Source organism: Schistocerca gregaria, chromosome 1 (genome assembly GCF_023897955.1).
Source record: "Schistocerca gregaria isolate iqSchGreg1 chromosome 1, iqSchGreg1.2, whole genome shotgun sequence".
Classification (NCBI taxonomy): Eukaryota; Metazoa; Arthropoda; class Insecta; order Orthoptera; family Acrididae; genus Schistocerca; species Schistocerca gregaria.
In genome coordinates this window covers 859,125,888-859,145,012 of record NC_064920.1, presented here as the reverse complement: position 1 = coordinate 859,145,012, position 19,125 = coordinate 859,125,888, and the positions used below count along the sequence as shown (strand labels likewise).

The 19,125-nt window shown below is 40.7% G+C and overlaps 1 protein-coding gene across 7 annotated transcripts in view; it reads right to left on the bottom strand.

Annotated features, from left to right (window-relative positions):
- The window catches only part of LOC126272780 (protein sidekick), a 614,097-nt gene that overhangs the window by 114,498 nt on the left and 480,474 nt on the right, over positions 1 to 19,125 (bottom strand). For all 7 annotated transcript variants that reach the window (XM_049975937.1, XM_049975981.1, XM_049975945.1 and 4 more), the window contains exons 3-8: positions 5,248 to 5,424; positions 4,046 to 4,259; positions 3,769 to 3,942; positions 3,386 to 3,594; positions 3,046 to 3,196; positions 2,815 to 2,942 (exon numbers count right to left, since the gene is read on the bottom strand). In XM_049975937.1, coding sequence (XP_049831894.1) covers positions 2,815 to 2,942; positions 3,046 to 3,196; positions 3,386 to 3,594; positions 3,769 to 3,942; positions 4,046 to 4,259; positions 5,248 to 5,424 — 1,053 coding nt within the window. The remainder of the gene's footprint in view (positions 1 to 2,814; positions 2,943 to 3,045; positions 3,197 to 3,385; positions 3,595 to 3,768; positions 3,943 to 4,045; positions 4,260 to 5,247; positions 5,425 to 19,125) is intronic.

Below are 19,125 nucleotides of genomic sequence, written 5' to 3'. Positions count from 1 at the left end.
CTTAGGCTTTAGAGCCAATTAAAGTAATATTTTGCTATCAGTCTCTTCATGATTCTCATTACATATCCAAAGGACAGCATACAAAAATGACATAATGAGCAGAATGAATTAATGAATCATAAATATACTTTGTGGAAATACTGTTAATAATATGAGGACTGATCAAATTATTTATTAATTTATTTTATACAGATGTTTATTACTCGTTTCAATGTTAACATGATCTTTTTCGAAGTACCCCTCCTCCTACTTGAATGCACTTTTTACAGCACATTTGTCAGTCCTTAAAAACATAGTGCAGGTCATTCTTTGTCATGTTTTTGAGAATTGCCTAATTTTATTGAGCATTGTTTCAGAGTGTCCTGAAGCTTCCTTGCAATAGTCTATAGTGACATGCAGTATGCTGTTGCAACAGTAGTGTGAGGAGGAACTGCATGCTAGTAAATCGTTCTATGACAGACAAAATATGTGATTTCCCAGCAGATAGAACAACTTTTGCCTTATTTTATGTTGGAAAACCTGGTGGTTTCCACACTGTACTGGCTTATTTTCCTTCAGGATCATAATGATGCAGCAATTAATCATAGGCGGTGATAATTAATTCTAAAAAACACATCATCAAAGAGACACAGCACTTCACGGCTAGTTGCCAATTGCACAGCATTTTGTTCGGGAGTCAACAAATGTGGTACCCAGCAGGCACAAACACAGCTCCTATGCATATGATTATGTATAAATCGTAAAGACAATGCCACATGAAATTCTGAACACTTCACTGAGGTTACCTGAAGTTATCCACCAATACTCAGTCTCAGTCTTTGTTGATCAGCCCTTGCAGTAATGGTGGTGATGGTGGTAGTTAGTACTAGTGATGGCGTTTGATGGTGGTAGTAGTAGTAACAAATGAAATAATAATGAAATCAGGCTGCGTGGTATCAATAATGGTATATCAACACTCAGTGTCAAGATGAAATATATTTAGTTTCAAATTTCTAAATCAGTTCTTCATTCATAAAAAGGAAAGACAGTGTCACAACTTGCAAGTATTCTTCATCATAACTAAGCAGGAGTCTTTACTACGTAGGAAACTGGATCATAATGTCTTACTTCCTGCAGAATGTGTTAGGCCTCTTACGGCGTTCCTCTTGCATATTTGGTGTCTTATCTTTCACAAAGTACAGGGTAACACTAAGAAACTGTTCCAAAGGAATAAAACTAAACTCAAAATAGGGGAATACAATAAATTGAGTTTGGTAAGGTTTGCTACATGATCTGAATAAAGTACTTATTCAGCATAAGAAAGCAGTAAATATACTGCATAAAATTCCATATGAAGTATGATTCACACATCACAAAACAAGATGAAAAAAAACTGTATCTGTGTCAAATGTTCAGAGTGAGAATTCGTATTCTGGCACACAGGCCCTCAACTATATTCTCATCACATATAAAGCAGTAAATGGGGGATCTTAAAAGACAGCCAGGAAAAAACTGTCATGTGTTATTTGCAGGATAATGAAATGGACATAAACAAGTGTAAGGCAGATAAAAATTATGTAAATGCCAGTTTCGACACTCTTAATATACGGAGTCTACTATCACCACAAATGTATCTTTGAGAGTTCCAGACAACAATAGTACCAGTCATTCTAGGAAAGTGCATTCAATTTACCTTCCCCCTGCCAAAAAATAAGAAAAAATAAATGTTTTGGGTTACTTCAACCTTCCCCAACCAAATAATATGAAAAAGAAGTGGTTAGAAAAGACAAAAACTTATGAAATCACTTAAATGAAACTGCACGCATTATCCATGTAAAAATACTTATACATACTTGTTATGTAACTTACACAGACTTGTGCGTAACGTTTTAATGTAACTGAACACAGATAAACATAGTTTTCAGTTAATCACTTTAATGACATTCAAAAGAATGAAATTCAAGTACAGGGTGTTTGAAAAAGAACTCCCTAGTTTTAAGTACAAATTTAATGGGGAAATTAATGAAAAATTACATCAATGAGTGCATATCATGAAAGAGAATTCCTTCAAGTTTTGTTTAATGTTCGTAGGCTTCAACGTGGGATCCATTTGTTGCCCTGCACATGTCGAGCTGATAGTCCACTTCTCGCCACATATTCACCAACATTTCAGGTGTAACTGTCCCAACCACTGTCACGATTCTTTCTGGTAAATGATTGATGTCTCCAAGCTTTTCACTGTACACAACATTTTTTATGTGGTCCCAAAAGAAAAATTCCAGTGGGATTTCGTGGGGGCCAAGATATCGGGCCAGCCCTACCTTCCACCTTCCTGGAAAGCTAATGACAGATAGTTTTTGCTGTAGGTGGTTCTTATCATACTGATTTCTAAACTTACATCACACTGTTATAAATGACTCAGTTTTCACAAGCCAAATAACACACTGCACTTTCTGTTGTGCAGTACACATTGTTGCTGAGTAGTTCTGCACTGCATGCAAGCACACCTGGACTGAATTGAGGGAACAGAGGAAGAAAACAGCACTGGTACCGTCTCAAGGTCAAGCAGACCTGCCAACTGCAGGGGAGCAAATATTTTAGGGTTGATGAATCAAACATCAAAAACTAGAATAGATTGTAGGACACATTAAAACTAGGGAGTTCTTTTTCATATACCCTGTATTTAATCATAGTCAGTAATTAGATATACAACTAAGTAATTCTGCATGAAGAATAAACACACATCTTCATTAAACATTCCTCATGGAAGCCTGCATCAACATAAATGAGAAGTTTACTATTTTATGCAATGTGAACTGATGTTAAGATTCTTACTTTTTACTTTCAGCCATGTGTATGCTGAGTCTTCTCCCGCCTCATTTGCTGCCAAGCACTGAAACATTCCAGAATCTTCCATAGTTAACTTTTTTATAACTAAAGATCCATCTTCTACAACAGTGTACCTGAAAAGTTAAAATGTGGTCATGAAAATGTAAATTTCTTTCACTTCTAACCAACTTTTAGAACACATATCACAAAACACAAAATCATACATAAAAGACATACTTATTGCCTGGTATTGAGTCAACCTTTTCAGTGTTCCGAAACCAAACAATGTTAGGCATGGGAACGCCAAAGGCTTCGCACGGAATTGAAATCGTTGCTCCATATTCTCCCAAAGTTTCAGTTCTCAGATTGGTTGCAAATGATGGTTTCTCTGTCAAACAAATTGTACAAAATGATATAGCATTTAACACTCTTTAGCTCATGTCTTATATTCATGTTCTTAACTTTTTTACACTCTTAAAAAAACAAACCAAGTTAGAAAGAATCTTCAGTGCATCACAAAAAATTTGTTTCATGACTTCATTAAAAAGGTTGTGGTAGTGAACGAAAGATGACTCACCAAGAACCATGACATTTGCAGATGCTGAAACCACTGGAAAACCACCACTACGCAGTCTAACTTGGCATGAGTACTGGCCTGTGTAAGTCAGATTAGCGTTCAATAATGACAGCGTATTGTTCCACAATGAACTGAAGTCATATGATATGCCTGCATTCTCTATCATAATTCCATCTTTCATCCACAGTATCTCCAACTCGTGAAGGGGTCTGCAGAATTTGAAATAATTCATAACTATTTCAACTTATTCTTTTGAAAACAATGCTTAACACGACTTCGAAATATAATAAGGAAATAAAGAAAGAAGTTAAAAAGCCGGAGGTGCCTAGTAACAGCCTGTTCAATAGTTATACGTTAATTTCCTGAAACTAGCAGTCATTTACCTTGCATTTGCTATACATTTCAGTTCAGCCAATTGTTGTCCTTTAACAACATGCATATCTTGCGGCTTTATGATAATTTCAGGTGCAACTTCTTTTCCGGAATCTCCCTCAACTTTCAACCTTATGTATGCACTGTTTTCTTCCTTTCCAATTTGTGTATTTGTTGCTCGAGCCCTGTGTACAACAAAAAGAATAGGCTTTTCTGCTGTTAAACTATCCATACATTAAATAATTATATTATGCTACAAAAGTAAAATATATTTATAAATTTCAAAACCTGTATGCTCTCTGGTCTCCTGAATCAGCTGACAGAATAATAAGTTGTCCGGGTGTGAAGGCATATTTTCTGTCATATGGAAGTGTGCCACTATCAGACATCCATGTCACAGAGGGCTGTGGATGGCTATCTATTCTTGGCAGATCCAAAACAGCTGCCTTGCCAGATTCAACAGTCACTATCTTCTCTTCAGTATCTTCAAATATACCCATATCTGAAAAACAATTGTAATTCCAAAGGAATGCACAAAAAAGAAGTCCGTTAAGTAAACTCTGCACAAAATACCCTAAAAAACAGATGAGTAAAAGGACGAAAATTATTAAATTAATCTGATCATCATAAACAATGAAACTTTCAGGCACTGAAATGGGACATAAAACTTGCGATAATGCACAGGAAAGTTTTAACAGTTTAAAGTAAATAGATATGATTCTGCATGGTCGATACACTTCATAAATCCTTGTCACAACATGTACTTCATAATGACAAATTTTCTAATTAAAAAAATATGTGTTGCTTAAACAGTCCAGACAATAGGATGACAATTGAACTACTACAAGTTCAAAGCTAAATGACAGGCTACTCTCATTATTAAATGAAGAGCTTCTTTTTTCCCAGTGACATTTCCTCATGTTCTCTCTTTCAGTGATTGTTCCAAAATAATCTACTGCCACTTTGTTGTGCTAACTGTGAGAATATACACGCTTTCTGGATTATACAAATGTGATTTTCTCTACGGTCAGCTACACTCTAGAGCTCTGTCATATTTTAGAAAACTGCACACATCTATATAACCTGCTCTGCAGTTTTTAACTCCCTGTCAGCTTAGCCAAGGCTTTGATGGCTAGTGATTTACCATAAAAAGTCAAACAGATACTAAAGTATGTTGAAATTTTACTTTAAAAGCATGTGGAATGACCTGAAAAGAGTGAGGTACAATAAGCAAGTACTGCTAATCATTAAGGAACACTAATCTATTTGAAATATAAACACTATATAAATACTGTGCATGTTTTTCATAAATTAGTGCTACTTGACTTGGTGTCTATGTTTCCATAATGTCATTTGAATTTGTTTTTTTAACAAATAATTGCATTTCTATTTAAGACCTGTCACCGTAAAATGTGCAATTACTAAACAAGGCATGAAAAGGTTTAGACATGTTAGAAATCTGACAAATTATACTACTATTTTTTACGTACATGCAACAGTGACATCCAGTTTCTCACTAAAAATTGATCCAGCATCATTTTTTGCTATACACTGGTAACTTCCTTTGTCCTCTTTCCGGATGTTGATGATCTTGTAGAAAGGTTCTGATGAAAAGTCATTAAGAACAACTCCATCTTTAAGCCATCTGTATTTTGGAGGAGGGTGACCTGGAATAAAAGAAAATTTGAATGGTAATTTACCCACAAAATTACAATACAAGAGTAAACAGACTAGCAGAAAACTATTGTCCAACATAAAATGGCTTAGAAGGAATGGTCATAAAACAAATGCAAGGCTGTTGAAGCATGCATGACAAGGGGAGAGATACATGCCTCCTGAGCCAGTACTAAGCACAAAGGTAAACTTAAAAGCAGAAGAAATATATAGAAGGGCTGTACAAGGAAAATGATCGAGTAGGTATATGAAGATGACTTGCAAGAAGAATTTCACAGAGCAGTGAAAGATCTTAAGTTGAAACAAGGCTCCTGGAATAAATGCCATTTCCTCAGAATTATTGAAATCCTTGGGAGAAGCAGCTATGACAAAACTATTCTAAGCTGTATGCAAGATATTATAGACACAGGCAATAGCCTTAGGCTACAATGAAATATAATAATTCCAAACCCAAAAAATATAGGTGCCGATAGATGCATACAAGCTTGTTATCAAACCAGAAGTTTAATAAGTCATGATAGCAAAATACTGACACAAATTATTTACAGAAGATTGGAAAAACTGGTACAGCCTGACCTTAGGATGAGTTACAGTTCTGGAGAAGTGTAGGAATACACAGTGCACTATTGACCTTACCACCTACCTTAAAGGATAGGGTCCACTGACTGCGAAGCAATAGCAATAACAAAAAATAAGTAATGTACAGTAATGAAATATTGGGAATACATTTGTTTATATAACATTTTTAAATGATTAAAATAGCATGATAACAGGTTAATGTAAGCACAAGAAAAGTCATTCTAAATGTGAAATGCTGGTACATTAATAACAGATGTAACTGCCGGAATGTTGCCTGCAAGCATGCAAGTGTGCATCATTGTGTTGCAAAAAGGATGGATATCAGTTTGTGGGATGGAGTTCCATGCCTGTTGTACTTGCACGGTAAATGCAGTTTGTGAATGCTGCTGGAGTTGTTGTCCAATGATGTCTCATATGTGCTCAATTGGAGACAGATATGGTGATCGAGCAGGCCAAGGCAATACGTCGACACTCTGTACACATGTTAGGTTACCACAGCGGTACTTGAGTGAGTGTTATCCAATTAGAAAACACGCCCTGGAATGCTGTTCATGAATGGCAGCACAATAGGTCGAATCTCCAGATTGACCAACTAATTTGCTGTCTATGTGTGGGAGAAGAACCATGAGCGTGCTTCTGCTATCACACAAAATTGTACCCCAGACCGCAGTTACAGGTTTAGGTCCAGTCTGCCTAACATGCAGACAGGTTGTTTACAGGACCTGAACTGGTTCTGTCTCAGTGTCATTGATGGCCATGGGTTGGTTAGCAGATAACCAACCCATGGCCATCAATGACACTGGGACAGAACCAGCTTTCATAGAAAACACAACAGACCTCCACCCTGCCAACTTACGAACTCTCAAATGACCCACTGAAGTTACAAAAAAGTTTGGGGACAGTGGGATGCACAACACAGGGCATCTGCCTCAGAGCTATCCTTGAACTACACAATCTGTATCAGTTCGTTGTGTCACTGTGGTGCCAAGTGCTACTCAAATTACTGCTGCAGATGCAATTCAATGCACGAAAGCCATACGCCAAACAAGATTGTCTTCCCTCTCAGTAATGCTACGTGGCCGTCCATAGCCTGGTCTTCTTGCAATGGTACATTCTTGTGACCATGTCCTTCTGCAATACCACAAAAGGAACATCTAGCTTCTCATAGCCCTATTACACAACCCCGCTCAAACTCCATGAAGTGTTGATATTGGCCTCTGCATTGCCTTCCAGGCATACTTGACTAAAACCAATTCACCACTTTCAATCCCAAAGGCAACTAACACTCATTACTCTTGCAGCATGTATTTGAAGCAAACGAGTCTCTGCCACCTCCCAGGCATTTTTGAATGAAATCAACTCACGGCGACCTATCTACAAGGTAACTAATGCTCACAATCACTACAGCACGTCTTTAAAGCAAACCTGATTTGCATCCACATAGTGGCACTACTATCACTACTCATGCGACTGGTGCGAAGGCTGAGTGGGTGTCACCTTCCTGGTGTAGAAACAGCCCACCAACTTTCATTTCTGTTGCACAACTCCTTTTTGGTGTTGCAAAATTTTTTCCGTCAGTATAGAATTTGTAAGTTTAGAGAAAGCTTTTGACATTGTGGACTGAATGACAGTATTTGAAATTCTGAAGACACCACTGATAAAAACTTGTACAGAAACCAGATTGCATTTATAAGAAGGAGAAGCACGAGAAAGGAGGGAAAGGGAATTAAAGGCAGGTAGAAGAATTTTCGAGATTCGTTGAAGAGTGATACCACTATAATTCTGAGCCGAACCGAGACAGCAGCAGAAATGTTTCAGCTGGGCCATAACATTCCAGATGACTTCTTATGCCATCTTATCTCCATGCATGAGTGCTGGCCTTATCACTCTAACCCCAAAAAAGAGGTGCACACCAAGTAGGGGAAACGTGGTTCCACCAAGCCGAAAATTGTGAAGACCAAACCATCTCCAAGCAAGGTGACATAGAATTTTTTTAGGACTGCCATAGCATTGTGCTAACAGATTATGGTCTTTGCAGAGGGCAAACTGCCACAGGAGTATGATACCGAAATCTCCTGATGAAGTAATGGGAGGCTGTGAATACAAAGCTTAGCGGTAAGCTATCTAGAGTCCAGAGGTGTGTGCGTGCGTGTGCGCTCCTTGGAAAAATAAAGGAGGGGGGGGGGGGGGTCACACACCGGTTGTACATGTTGCTTCTTTGGGCTTGTTGAGTAATGATATCCCATGCCTTCTTCCACTTTCCTGCGATGAAGAAACCATTGTGTAGCAGATATTCCAAGAATGGTGATATTCAAGGTGGAATGTTGTTTGAATAGTCGAAATAGAGACTTCTACAACCACGTTCTTCGCCAAATTATCCTTCCTTTAGAAAAAAAAAGTGTAACATTAAAGGGTGAATATACAGAAAATTACTGGCACCATCACCAAGTTTCATGGTCACTCCTAAATTTTTTCGATGCGATAGTTAAATAGTAAAGACACTAGAGAGGTAGTTATGATGCTGCGCTTGATAACTGAAGCGAGTCTGAAGAAAAACAGAGACACAGCCATAAGCTTTGTCGATCTGGAAAAAGTGTTCGACAACATAGAATAGTGAAAGGTGTTCAAAATTCTGAGAAAAACAGGAGTAAGCTGTAGGGAAAGATGGTAATATATAAGAGGTTCGAATGGCTCTGAGCACTATGGGACTTAATTTCTGAGCTCATCAGTCTCCAAGAACTTAGAACTACTTAAACCTAACTAACCTAACGACATCACACACATCCATGCCTGAGGCAGGACTTGAACCTGCGACCGTAGTGGCCACACGGTTCCAGACTGTAGCGCCTAGAACCATTCGGCCACCCCGGCCGACTATGTAAGAGGTGCAAGAATGGAAGATCGAGAATGAAATGCTCGAATTAAGAAGAACATGAGACAGCTATGAAGTCTCTCGCCCTACTGTTCAATCTATACATTGAACGAGCAATGACAGAAATAAAAGAAAGGTTCATAAGTGGGATTATAATTCAATGTGGAACCCTATCAATGATGAGATTCGCTGATGACACTGCTATTCCCAGTGAAAGTGAAAAAGAATTTATAGGTTCTGTTGAATGGAATGAACAGTCTAATGAGTACAGAATATGGATCAGAGTACATCGCAGAAAGCTGAAAGTACTGAGAAGTAACAGAAATGGGAACAGTAAGTTGGGGATCACGAAGTAGATTAAGTTAAGCAATTCTGCTACTTAAGCAGTACGCTAACTCACAACAGACAGAGAAAGGAGGACATAAAAAGCATACTAATATTGACAAAAATGGGATCCCTGGCCAAGAGAAATCTACCAGTATAAAACAAAGGCCTTAATTTGACGAAAAAATGTCTGAGAACGGGTGTTTGGGGCACAGCATTGTATGGTAGTGAAATATGGACTGTGGGAAAACCAGAACAGAACAGAACAGATATAGTGGTACAGAAGAAATGTTGAAAATTGTGTGGATTGATATGGTAAAGAATGAGGAATTTGCCTGCAGAATCGATGAGGACAGGGATATATGAAAAACACCGAAAAGAAGAAGGGACAGGCTAAAAGGACATCTGTTAGGACATCAGGGAATAACTTCCATGAGGATAAAATCAGAGAGATTAGAGCCCACACAGAAGCATACCGACAATCCTTCTTTCCATGAACAATACGAGACTGGAATAGAAGGGAGAACCGATAGAGGTACTCAGGGTACCCTCCGCCACACACCGTCAGGTGGCTTGCGGAGTATGGATGTAGATGTAGATGTATGGGAGGGGTGGGGGGGTAGATGTACAGTAGAAACTGTAGTGTAAGAGGCAGACTGGGATACATCCAGCAAGGAACTGCTAGGCTGCAAGCACTACTGTGAGATGAAAAGATGGACACAGGAGAGGATTCCATGGCAGACCAAATCAAACCAGTTACATGACTAAAAAAGAAGAGAGAGAGGCAGAAAGATTTATAATTTTATGATAACTTCTTGCATGTGTGTGATGTCCTTAGGTTAGTTAGGTTTAAGTAGTTCTAAGTTCTGGGGGATTGATGACCTCAGATGTTAGGTCCCATACTGCTCAGAGCCATCTGAACCATTTTTTGAAAAATCCGCGGCGACTGAACAGCGGTTTCTAATATCACAGCACATATCTACAACAAAAGAAAAAGGTAAATATTACAAGGGAGAATAAGTTCAAACAACAATTATCTTCTAATGTAACAGCCAGTGGCTCCCACAGTTCTTATCTTCTTTTCTTCACGAAAGATTTGTGTTATGCCTTAATGGAAATTGAATACCCTGTATTTAAAAGCTTCCTAGAGAAGTATTCAGGTAATCATAAGCCTGGAGAATCTACACTTACACGGAGAGATCCCCAGTTGTGCAATCGACCTTTTGCAGCCACATACATGGTGTAGGTTACGAACCCAGGTATCATACCCTGAATCCATCCGCCCTGATGGGCCGCCCTCGTTTGCAAGTAAAAGCGGGAAAATAATTTAGCCTGCTCCTCTAGTGCATTAAATTAAGTTTCAACTGCCGTCGAAGCGTAATGTATTGCGCAAATGCCTGGAAAACCTAAGATGGAGGGTTCGATTCCTGTCAAGTTCCTTTTTTTCGGTTATTTGCTTCAAATGTAATATTTTTAAATTTTCTAATCCTTTTCCTAGTCACTTTAACCATTTCATTAACTTTCTTATTTGTTCTCATTTCTCCCTTGAGCTTAAAATCACTGGTGAATTTGCAGTTATCAATCACAAAGCAGTTCTTTTTATTTTTGCGTTTTCCTCTTGCATTTTTTTTTTTTGTGAGTTTGCGACATTTAAAATGTTCGACAATGCAAATTCATCAACCAGAAAATATCATGGCGAAAGAATGGAGGAATTTGATGAAGAAATGTCTGTTTACGAGTGAGACTCATGAAGACGGTTTGTATGATGGGGTAAGCCTTTCCATACTACTATCTGTTAATTTTCGGATTTCCTCGTCCGCTATTAACATGAAAATTTTGTTCTTTGCAGTGTACGTTCGACGATAAAGACGTGGATCGATGTTTTAACCCATTCAACTGTCGGGCTCCTCCATCGACGTACATTCCATTAAAAGCAGTTGCCTTCTCTGAAGCTCATCCCAATTATTCGTCGTAAAGCGTCCAACAATGGATACTTGAGGAAACCGAAACAAGACGCAAAATAAGGAGGAACTAAATTCAGTAAGCTGTGTCTAATTGATACCGAAACACGTGAAAATTTTAAGGATGCTCGGATGTGTCACGAACAAGTAACAATGCGTACACTGCATCAATGGGCAATGGTTATCGCCGTTCCGTATCTATCGGAAAACTTTTCATTCTTTGCAAGTGGGAAGTGGGAAAAAATTTTAAAATAAAACACGGAATAAGTCATAGAAAAGTGACTACATTCGTTAGTGCAAATGACGTCGCAACACTTGAAGAAACTGTAGTAGCAGCAGAATGATTCAGAAAACAGAGGGTGCTGGAAATGGGCGATTACAGTTCAAATCTTGTTACTGATACCGATCAAATGGTTTGCAATTACGTATCAACGTATCATCGATCGCTGTAATTTCGAGGATCAGAAACGGTTTTTGTGCAAAAGAGAAATTTGACGAAAGCGTTGACATCCGCCGGTGAATTTCTACCACGCCTGTTAGTATGTATGCGGGAGGTCGGAAACAGGGTTGCTAAAGAAATTGAACATTTGGAGTCAGAATACGGAAATGTGGTCGTCACCTGCTCAAAATCAAACAAATTAACGAAAGAGCTGTACAGACGCTATTTACAGTCTAATGAAATCATACAGTAAAGAAATGATTTTTTGTTACTTGCTGATTCATGCAGTGGTAAGAGAGACAACACATTATATGACGGAACGTTTGTGAACAGTGCTGCAAAAGCTACATGCACTGTGAAAACTGTACTCAATGTGTCGGCCATGTGACGTGCATATTTATCATCAGGTGAAAAATATTATTAAAAAACTCCACAGCGCGCCTGTATTACCACAAGATAAACACGAAACTGCTACACGTTAAGACATAACCAAAATACATTCAATTGTTCATTGGACTGTGTGTGCACCAGCCTTTCGAAACATGAATACGTATGCCTGGTACGGATCGAAGTTTGGTAATGAATAGGCATTGTTTCGCAATGAGAATGATGTGTGCTTCCCGTTGTATTTGATGATGAAACTACGCGAATGTACGCAGATGGTTTTTATGGTTTGTAATTTGTGCGAGAACAATTTGTGTTTCAAGTATCTGTATGACGATTACCACTCAAAAAATTGTACATCTCGCAACGAAAAATAAATTTTTGTGACTGTTGCACAGTCAATATGAATACTAACACTGTTTTTTTTTAATCGCTTGATCTGTAATTTTAAATGATTAAATATTACAATATACAAATAAAGAATAAATAATACAATACATAAATAAAAAAGAATGAAAGACTTGAGAAAAGATTACAAATGAAAAAAGAATGACAGGAAGACAAAATGAGAGCGTTATTAAGTTAATGCAACAGTTAAAATGACTTAGCAAAGGATTCGAAACTTTAAAAAAATTACATCTGAAGAAGAAACATAAAAAAAATTAACCAACGTGACAAGATACGAACCTGCAACCTTGTTTTCCAGTCAATTAATGTTTTAAAGGAACAGGCTAAATTGTTTTTCGGCTTTTAGACCTAAACGAGGCCCACCAGGGCGAATGGATTCAAGGTATGATACCTAGATTCTTAACCTGTGCCACAATCTAGGTGGTTGCAAAAAGTCGATTGCACCACTGGGAACCTCTCCTTGGTAGAAAAAATGTTGTCAGCAGCATTTACGGGGATTGTTTGGCGTCAATTCGAGATATAATTCAGGATGGTCCTATATGGGTCGCAAGCGATGAGACACACAAGGGCGGTGCATCGGTGCATTGGCAATGTAGTAACGACTATTTGAAAATAAATGGAGCAAATCCTTTTTCTAGGGTTGTGAAGAACTTCTTACACGCAACTACCAAACATCAGCAAAAGCTCTTTAATGACGTTATGGGTGTTTTATCGCCTAATGGCGTAAAACATGAACAAGTTTTCTTGTTGGTTACCGATGCTGCTCATTATATGTTTGGAGCAGCTAATGTTCTGAATGTTTTATATCCTAAGATGATCCATGTAACTTCCTTGGCACAAGGAATAAATAGATTGGTTGACTGCGGATAAATTGCAGATATGTTGATAGTTTAATATCAAATGTGAAAAAAGTATTATTGAAAGCTCCCAGTAGGATCGCAACATTTAAAGAGATGCATCCCGATAATATTTTGCCACTAGAAACTGTACTGACACGTTGGGGTACATGGCTTGAAAATCAAACTCTACAGAGGACTTAGTGTACATCAAAAGCAGTTATTGTTTCTTATCGCGTCAGCTTAAGGCACTGAAAACATATAAATATCACTGAAAGACAATGTAAGGATTATGGAAGACATAAAAATGAAAATTAGGGAAGCAGAAGGAACCGTTGCTGAGTCGTTAAAGCAAAAATTGACAGTGTGCTGTGCGGAAGATCAGATGACGATCTTGACGTCCCATACTTACTTCGAGAATTCTGTAAATTTAAGTTTCCTCCGATCACATCCTGCGACGTTGGAAGTTCTTTCAGTCAGTACAAAGCGTTATTTCGCTCAAACAAAGTAGTTTTTTAGCTTTGAAAATTAAAAAAAAGACATGTGATTGTGTATTGTAACAATTCAAGTAGTGGCAGTGAGACTGATGAAACATAAAATTGTTGTTTTTGCTATAATAAAGTATGGTTTATTTGAAAATAGCTGTTTTTGTCTCCGTATTTTTTTCATATTTTATACTTTCAAGCCCATATTATATGTACATATTTTGTCATTTTTAATACATATTTACCCGAACCCCAGTGATTTGCGTTCGAGCTGGTCTCCATCAGCATTTTTCACCTATCGCAAATCGCGCAGTTTGTCTGCGAAATGGACGCACGTAAAACTGCTATGTTAACACACTTTTCCTCCTTTGTCTATGTGCTGTCTGTGCTAGATATAAATAAAAACTTTCAATATTAATCAACACGATACAAGGCAACAAGGAAAAGTTCCATCACCAATCGGTAAGTGTATCAGCTTTTGAAACTTCCGTTATAAATAGTGCGATAAAAATTTACTGTGGTCTAACACATAAGATAAAAACTGTTCCATCATTCTTACTTTTTAATACAATCCTATGGTGTTTCTTGCTAGATCGTTGCTTCTAGTAGCAGAATTTTTAAAGCGTGTGAAATACAAGACTAGACACAAGAAATGCACTAATTTCCTACTGTGAGTAATCTATCTTGTAGATGAAGCCAAAAAACTAACTAGTTTACAGGAATTTTTCTGTCAATTTTTTTTTGTAAGTGTGTGTGTGTGTGTGTGTGTGTGTGTGTGTGTGTGTGTGTGCGTGTGTGTACCTGCATGTACAGTTGTCTTTTTGTGTACAGTCATATGCAATATTTAAAAAAGAATTATGTATCCCACAATTCGGAAAGTTGTTTGGAAGAATAAATAACTACTGATTTGAGATCGAGTCACACAGTGACATAGAAATTAATCTTGCATTCGTTCCCTGGCGTGTTCACAAAATCAAAGTAACACACTCCCAAAAGACAGCGCTGTTATGTATATTACAAAATATACTTCCACTAAAGTAATAAGTAAGTCTGAAAATATTTTACCCAGCCTGAAGGTGAATACATAGAAAGCATAGCGTGAACCATTTCCAGTGGATTTCTCAATTCCTCGCCTCTATCCACTACACTGAGTGTAGAGGCGCTATCGGTATCTTTTATGTTACGATATCTCGAAGGCTTTACCAGTCGGTATGTCCATTAACTGACATTCAATTGTAATAAATCGTACCAGGAACGACGTGTTCTTTTATAAATTTTAAATGCGCCGTTGCCTTAAACAGCATACTTCCGTAACACTCAATGTTACAATACGCAAATGCTTTACCCACCAATATTCCGTTCCGGTCATCTTATTGCGACAAATTGCAAAAGAAACGGCGGGTTTTTGATGTATCCTCAATGTGCAAATGACGTAATCGAATATGATGTCTTCCGAATTCTGCTAAGCAAAAGGTCTTCCGCGCTTCGGAATACTGTGGAACGTGAAACTGCACGTTGTGACGACACAATACTCGACCAGCTCCTGGTCCACGGAAGGTTTCACGGTCCGTGAAAGGACGGCTTAGCAGACACTGAATGCGCCAGACGTTATCCCGGCCGCCTCGGCAGGAACTGCTGTGCCGAGTTTTCCAGATCGGCATCGTTGTTTGTTCAGCGTTACGGCGCCGCGACGAGCCTAGGGCGCACACGGAGCGCACTACAATGGAGCCTGCCTATCGTGGCTGCGGCGGCGCAAACGTGATCTCAAATTCACGGTCTGCCCGAACAAAGCGGCCACCACGGCGCGCGCCTGCGTTCAGCCGCCAGCCTGCTCAAAGGCGCAACGCACAGCCCGCCAACCTGCTCCCGCACAGCGCCGTGCACTTTTCGTAACATATTTTCTCAAACGTTAAAAAACGAAAGGGGGCTGAAAACGCGGCTTCTACACTACAACCCGATTCCGCGCCTCTTAAATGTTTCGGAACTACTTACGCAAACAAAGTAGTCTCTACCAAACAGAAGATTGGTCCCAACACTGCGGTGCCTCGGTAGTACCGCGGAAGACGAAAATAATTTTAGCCATCAGTCGAGAACAACGTCAACGGTGACGGACAAATTATTATGTCCTTACCTTACTTCGACCTGCGAATCGGCTCTCTCAACCAATTATGGAGAGGCAGTGCTTTGAAACAAAGCCTGTAGACTACCATAGTTAATGGAGAAAACTGTCACGAGTATAAGTGTACTGGAACCGCGCGACCGCTAAGGTCGCAGGTTCGAATCCTGTCTAGGGGACTGATTTGACCTTAGGTGTCAAGTCCCATAGTGCTCAGAGCCATTTGAATCATTTTTGAAATGCAAATTTTGGCCGCCTGTCTCGGACATGGATGTGTGTGCTGTCGTTAGGTTAGTTAGGTTTAAGTAGTTCTAAGTTCTAGGGGACTGATGACCTTAGAAGTTAAGTTCCATAATGCTCAGAGCCATTTGAGCCATTTATAAGTGTACGATAACAGAATCAAGAACTTTATACAAAAACATCGGTCGGCAGGCGAATAGCTGTGGTTAAGAGCCGCCTCTGACTTCAGTATGGAATATTGCCCTCCTCAGCACAAATGTATCTGAAATGCAGCCGGCCGGAGTGGCCGAGCGGTTCTAGGCGCTTCAGTCTGGGGCGGCGCGACCGCTACGGTCGCAGGTTCGAATCCTGCCTCGGGCATTGATGTGTGTGATGTCATTAAGTTAGTTAGGTTTAAGTAGTTCTAAGTTCTAGGGGACTGATTTGACCTTAGGTGTCAAGTCCCATAGTGCTCAGAGCCATTTGAATCATTTTTGAAATGCAAATTTTGGCCGCCCTCTGTGGCCGAGACGTTCTAGGCGCTTCCGTCCGGAACTGCGCTGCTGCTACGGTCGCAGGTTTGAATCCTGCCTCGGGCATGGATGTGTGTGATGTCTAGTACTTGAAGTATAGGGGACTGATGACCCCAGATGTTAAGTCCCATAGTGCTTAGAGCCATTTGATTTTTGCAAATTTTTGTACCCCAACTAACTGGACTCAAATTTCACCAATGATCTACCTTAACACTACTGCTTCAGCATGTTACATGTTGACGATAATACAAGCTCTGCTACAATTCTTCTGCCGTATGAATGAAAATGCTGTACAGTTTACTTTTGAGATGAGCCCAGGCAGAAAAATCCTGGATCGAAGTCAAATACTGCTCAACGTAACGCTCTTTACCCATACTGGCGTGTTAGATGTCTTACATCGTACCTGTGCAATATCATGGAGCCGGCCGTAGTGGCCGTGTGGTTCTAGGCGCTGCAGTCTGGAGCCGAGCGACCGCTACAGTCGCAGGTTCGAATCCTGCCTCGGGCATGGATGTGTGATGTCCTTAGGTTAGTTAGGTTTAAGTAGTTCTAAGTTCTAGGCGACTGATGACCTCCGAAGTTAAGTCGCATAGTGCTCAGAGCCATTTGAACCAATATCATGGAATTACCACATTCCCCAGCCATGGGCCACGGCGAAATTTGAGCCCAGTTAGATGTGGACTTAATCGAGAATTTTTACATTTATAATACACTCCTGGAAATGGAAAAAAGAACACATTGACACCGGTGTGTCATACCCACCATACTTGCTCCGGACACTGCGAGAGGGCTGTACAAGCAATGATCACACGCACGGCACAGCGGACACACCAGGAACCACGGTGTTGGACGTTGAATGGCGCTAGCTGCGCAGCATTTGTGCACCGCCGCCGTCAGTGTCAGCCAGTTTGCCGTGGCATACAGAGCTCCATCGCAGTCTTTAACACTGGTAGCATGCCGCGACAGCGTGGACGTGAACCGTATGTGCAGTTGACGGACTTTGAGCGAGGGCGTATAGTGGGCATGCGGGAGGCCGGGTGGACGTACCGCCGAATTGCTCAACACGTGGGGCGTGAGGTCTCCACAGTACATCGATGTTGTCGCCAGTGGTCGCCGGAAGGTGCACGTGCCCGTCGACCTGGGACCGGACCGCAGCGACGCACGGATGCACGCCAAGACCGTAGGATCCTACGCAGTGCCGTAGGGGACCGCACCGCCACTTCCCAGCAAATTAGGGACACTGTTGCTCCTGGGGTATCGGCGAGGACCATTCGCAACCGTCTCCATGAAGCTGGGCTACGGTCCCGCACACCGTTAGGCCGTCTTCCGCTCACGCTCCAACATCGTGCAGCCCGCCTCCAGTGGTGTCGCGACAGGCGTGAATGGAGGGACGAATGGAGACGTGTCGTCTTCAGCGATGAGAGTCGCTTCTGCCTTGGTGCCAATGATGGTCGTATGTGTGTTTGGCGCCGTGCAGGTGAGCGCCACAATCAGGACTGCATACGACCGAGGCACACAGGGCCAACACCCGGCATCATGGTGTGGTGAGCGATCTCCTACACTGGCCGTACACCTCTGGTGATAGTCGAGGGGACACTGAATAGTGCCCGGTACATCCAAACCGTCATAGAACCCATCGTTCTACCATTCCTAGACCGGCAAGGGAACTTGCTGTTCCAACAGGACAATGCACGTCCGCATGTATCCCGTGCCACCCAACGTGCTCTAGAAGGTGTAAGTCAACTACCCTGGCCAGCAAGATCTCCGGATCTGTCCCCCATTGAGCATGTTTGGGACTGGATGAAGCGTCGTCTCACGCGGTCTGCACGTCCAGCACGAACGCTGGTCCAACTGAGGCGCCAAGTGGAAATGGCATAGCAAGCCGTTCCACAGGACTACATCCAGCATCTCTACGATCGTCTCCATGGGAGAATAGTAGCCTGCATTGCTGCGAAAGGTGGATATACACTGCACTAGTGCCGACATTGTGCATGCTCTGTTACCTGTGTCTATGTGCCTGTGGTTCTGTCAGTGTGATCATGTGATGCATCTGACCCCAGGAATGTGTCAATAAAGTTTCCCCTTCCTGGGACAATGAATTCACGGTGTTCTTATTTCAATTTCCAGGAGTGTATATTAGTACTAACTAGGACAAAATTTCATACTGAGGCCAGTGGTGCCTCGTAAGTGTACTTCCGCAGTTTTCTTACGAACTGCACCGCGCCGTGCGTGTGCGTGTGTGTGTGTGTGTGTGTGTGTGTGTGAGAGAGAGAGAGAGGGGGGGGGGGATGACAGCAGAAGGTTGGGAACCTAGATCCTCGTTTTTGGTTTATGAAAATTACCCATGCAACCACCAAGCCATAATTTAAATTATTTTGAGAAATACATACCGACTGAACACTACTGCCAAATTTAATAGTAGAATGGAAATGGAAATGAGCATTTGGCGTCATTGGCCGGGAGGCCCCTCACCGGCAGCCTTGTTGCAGGTCTTATTACATTCGACTCCACACTGAGCAACCTGCGCGCCGGATGGGG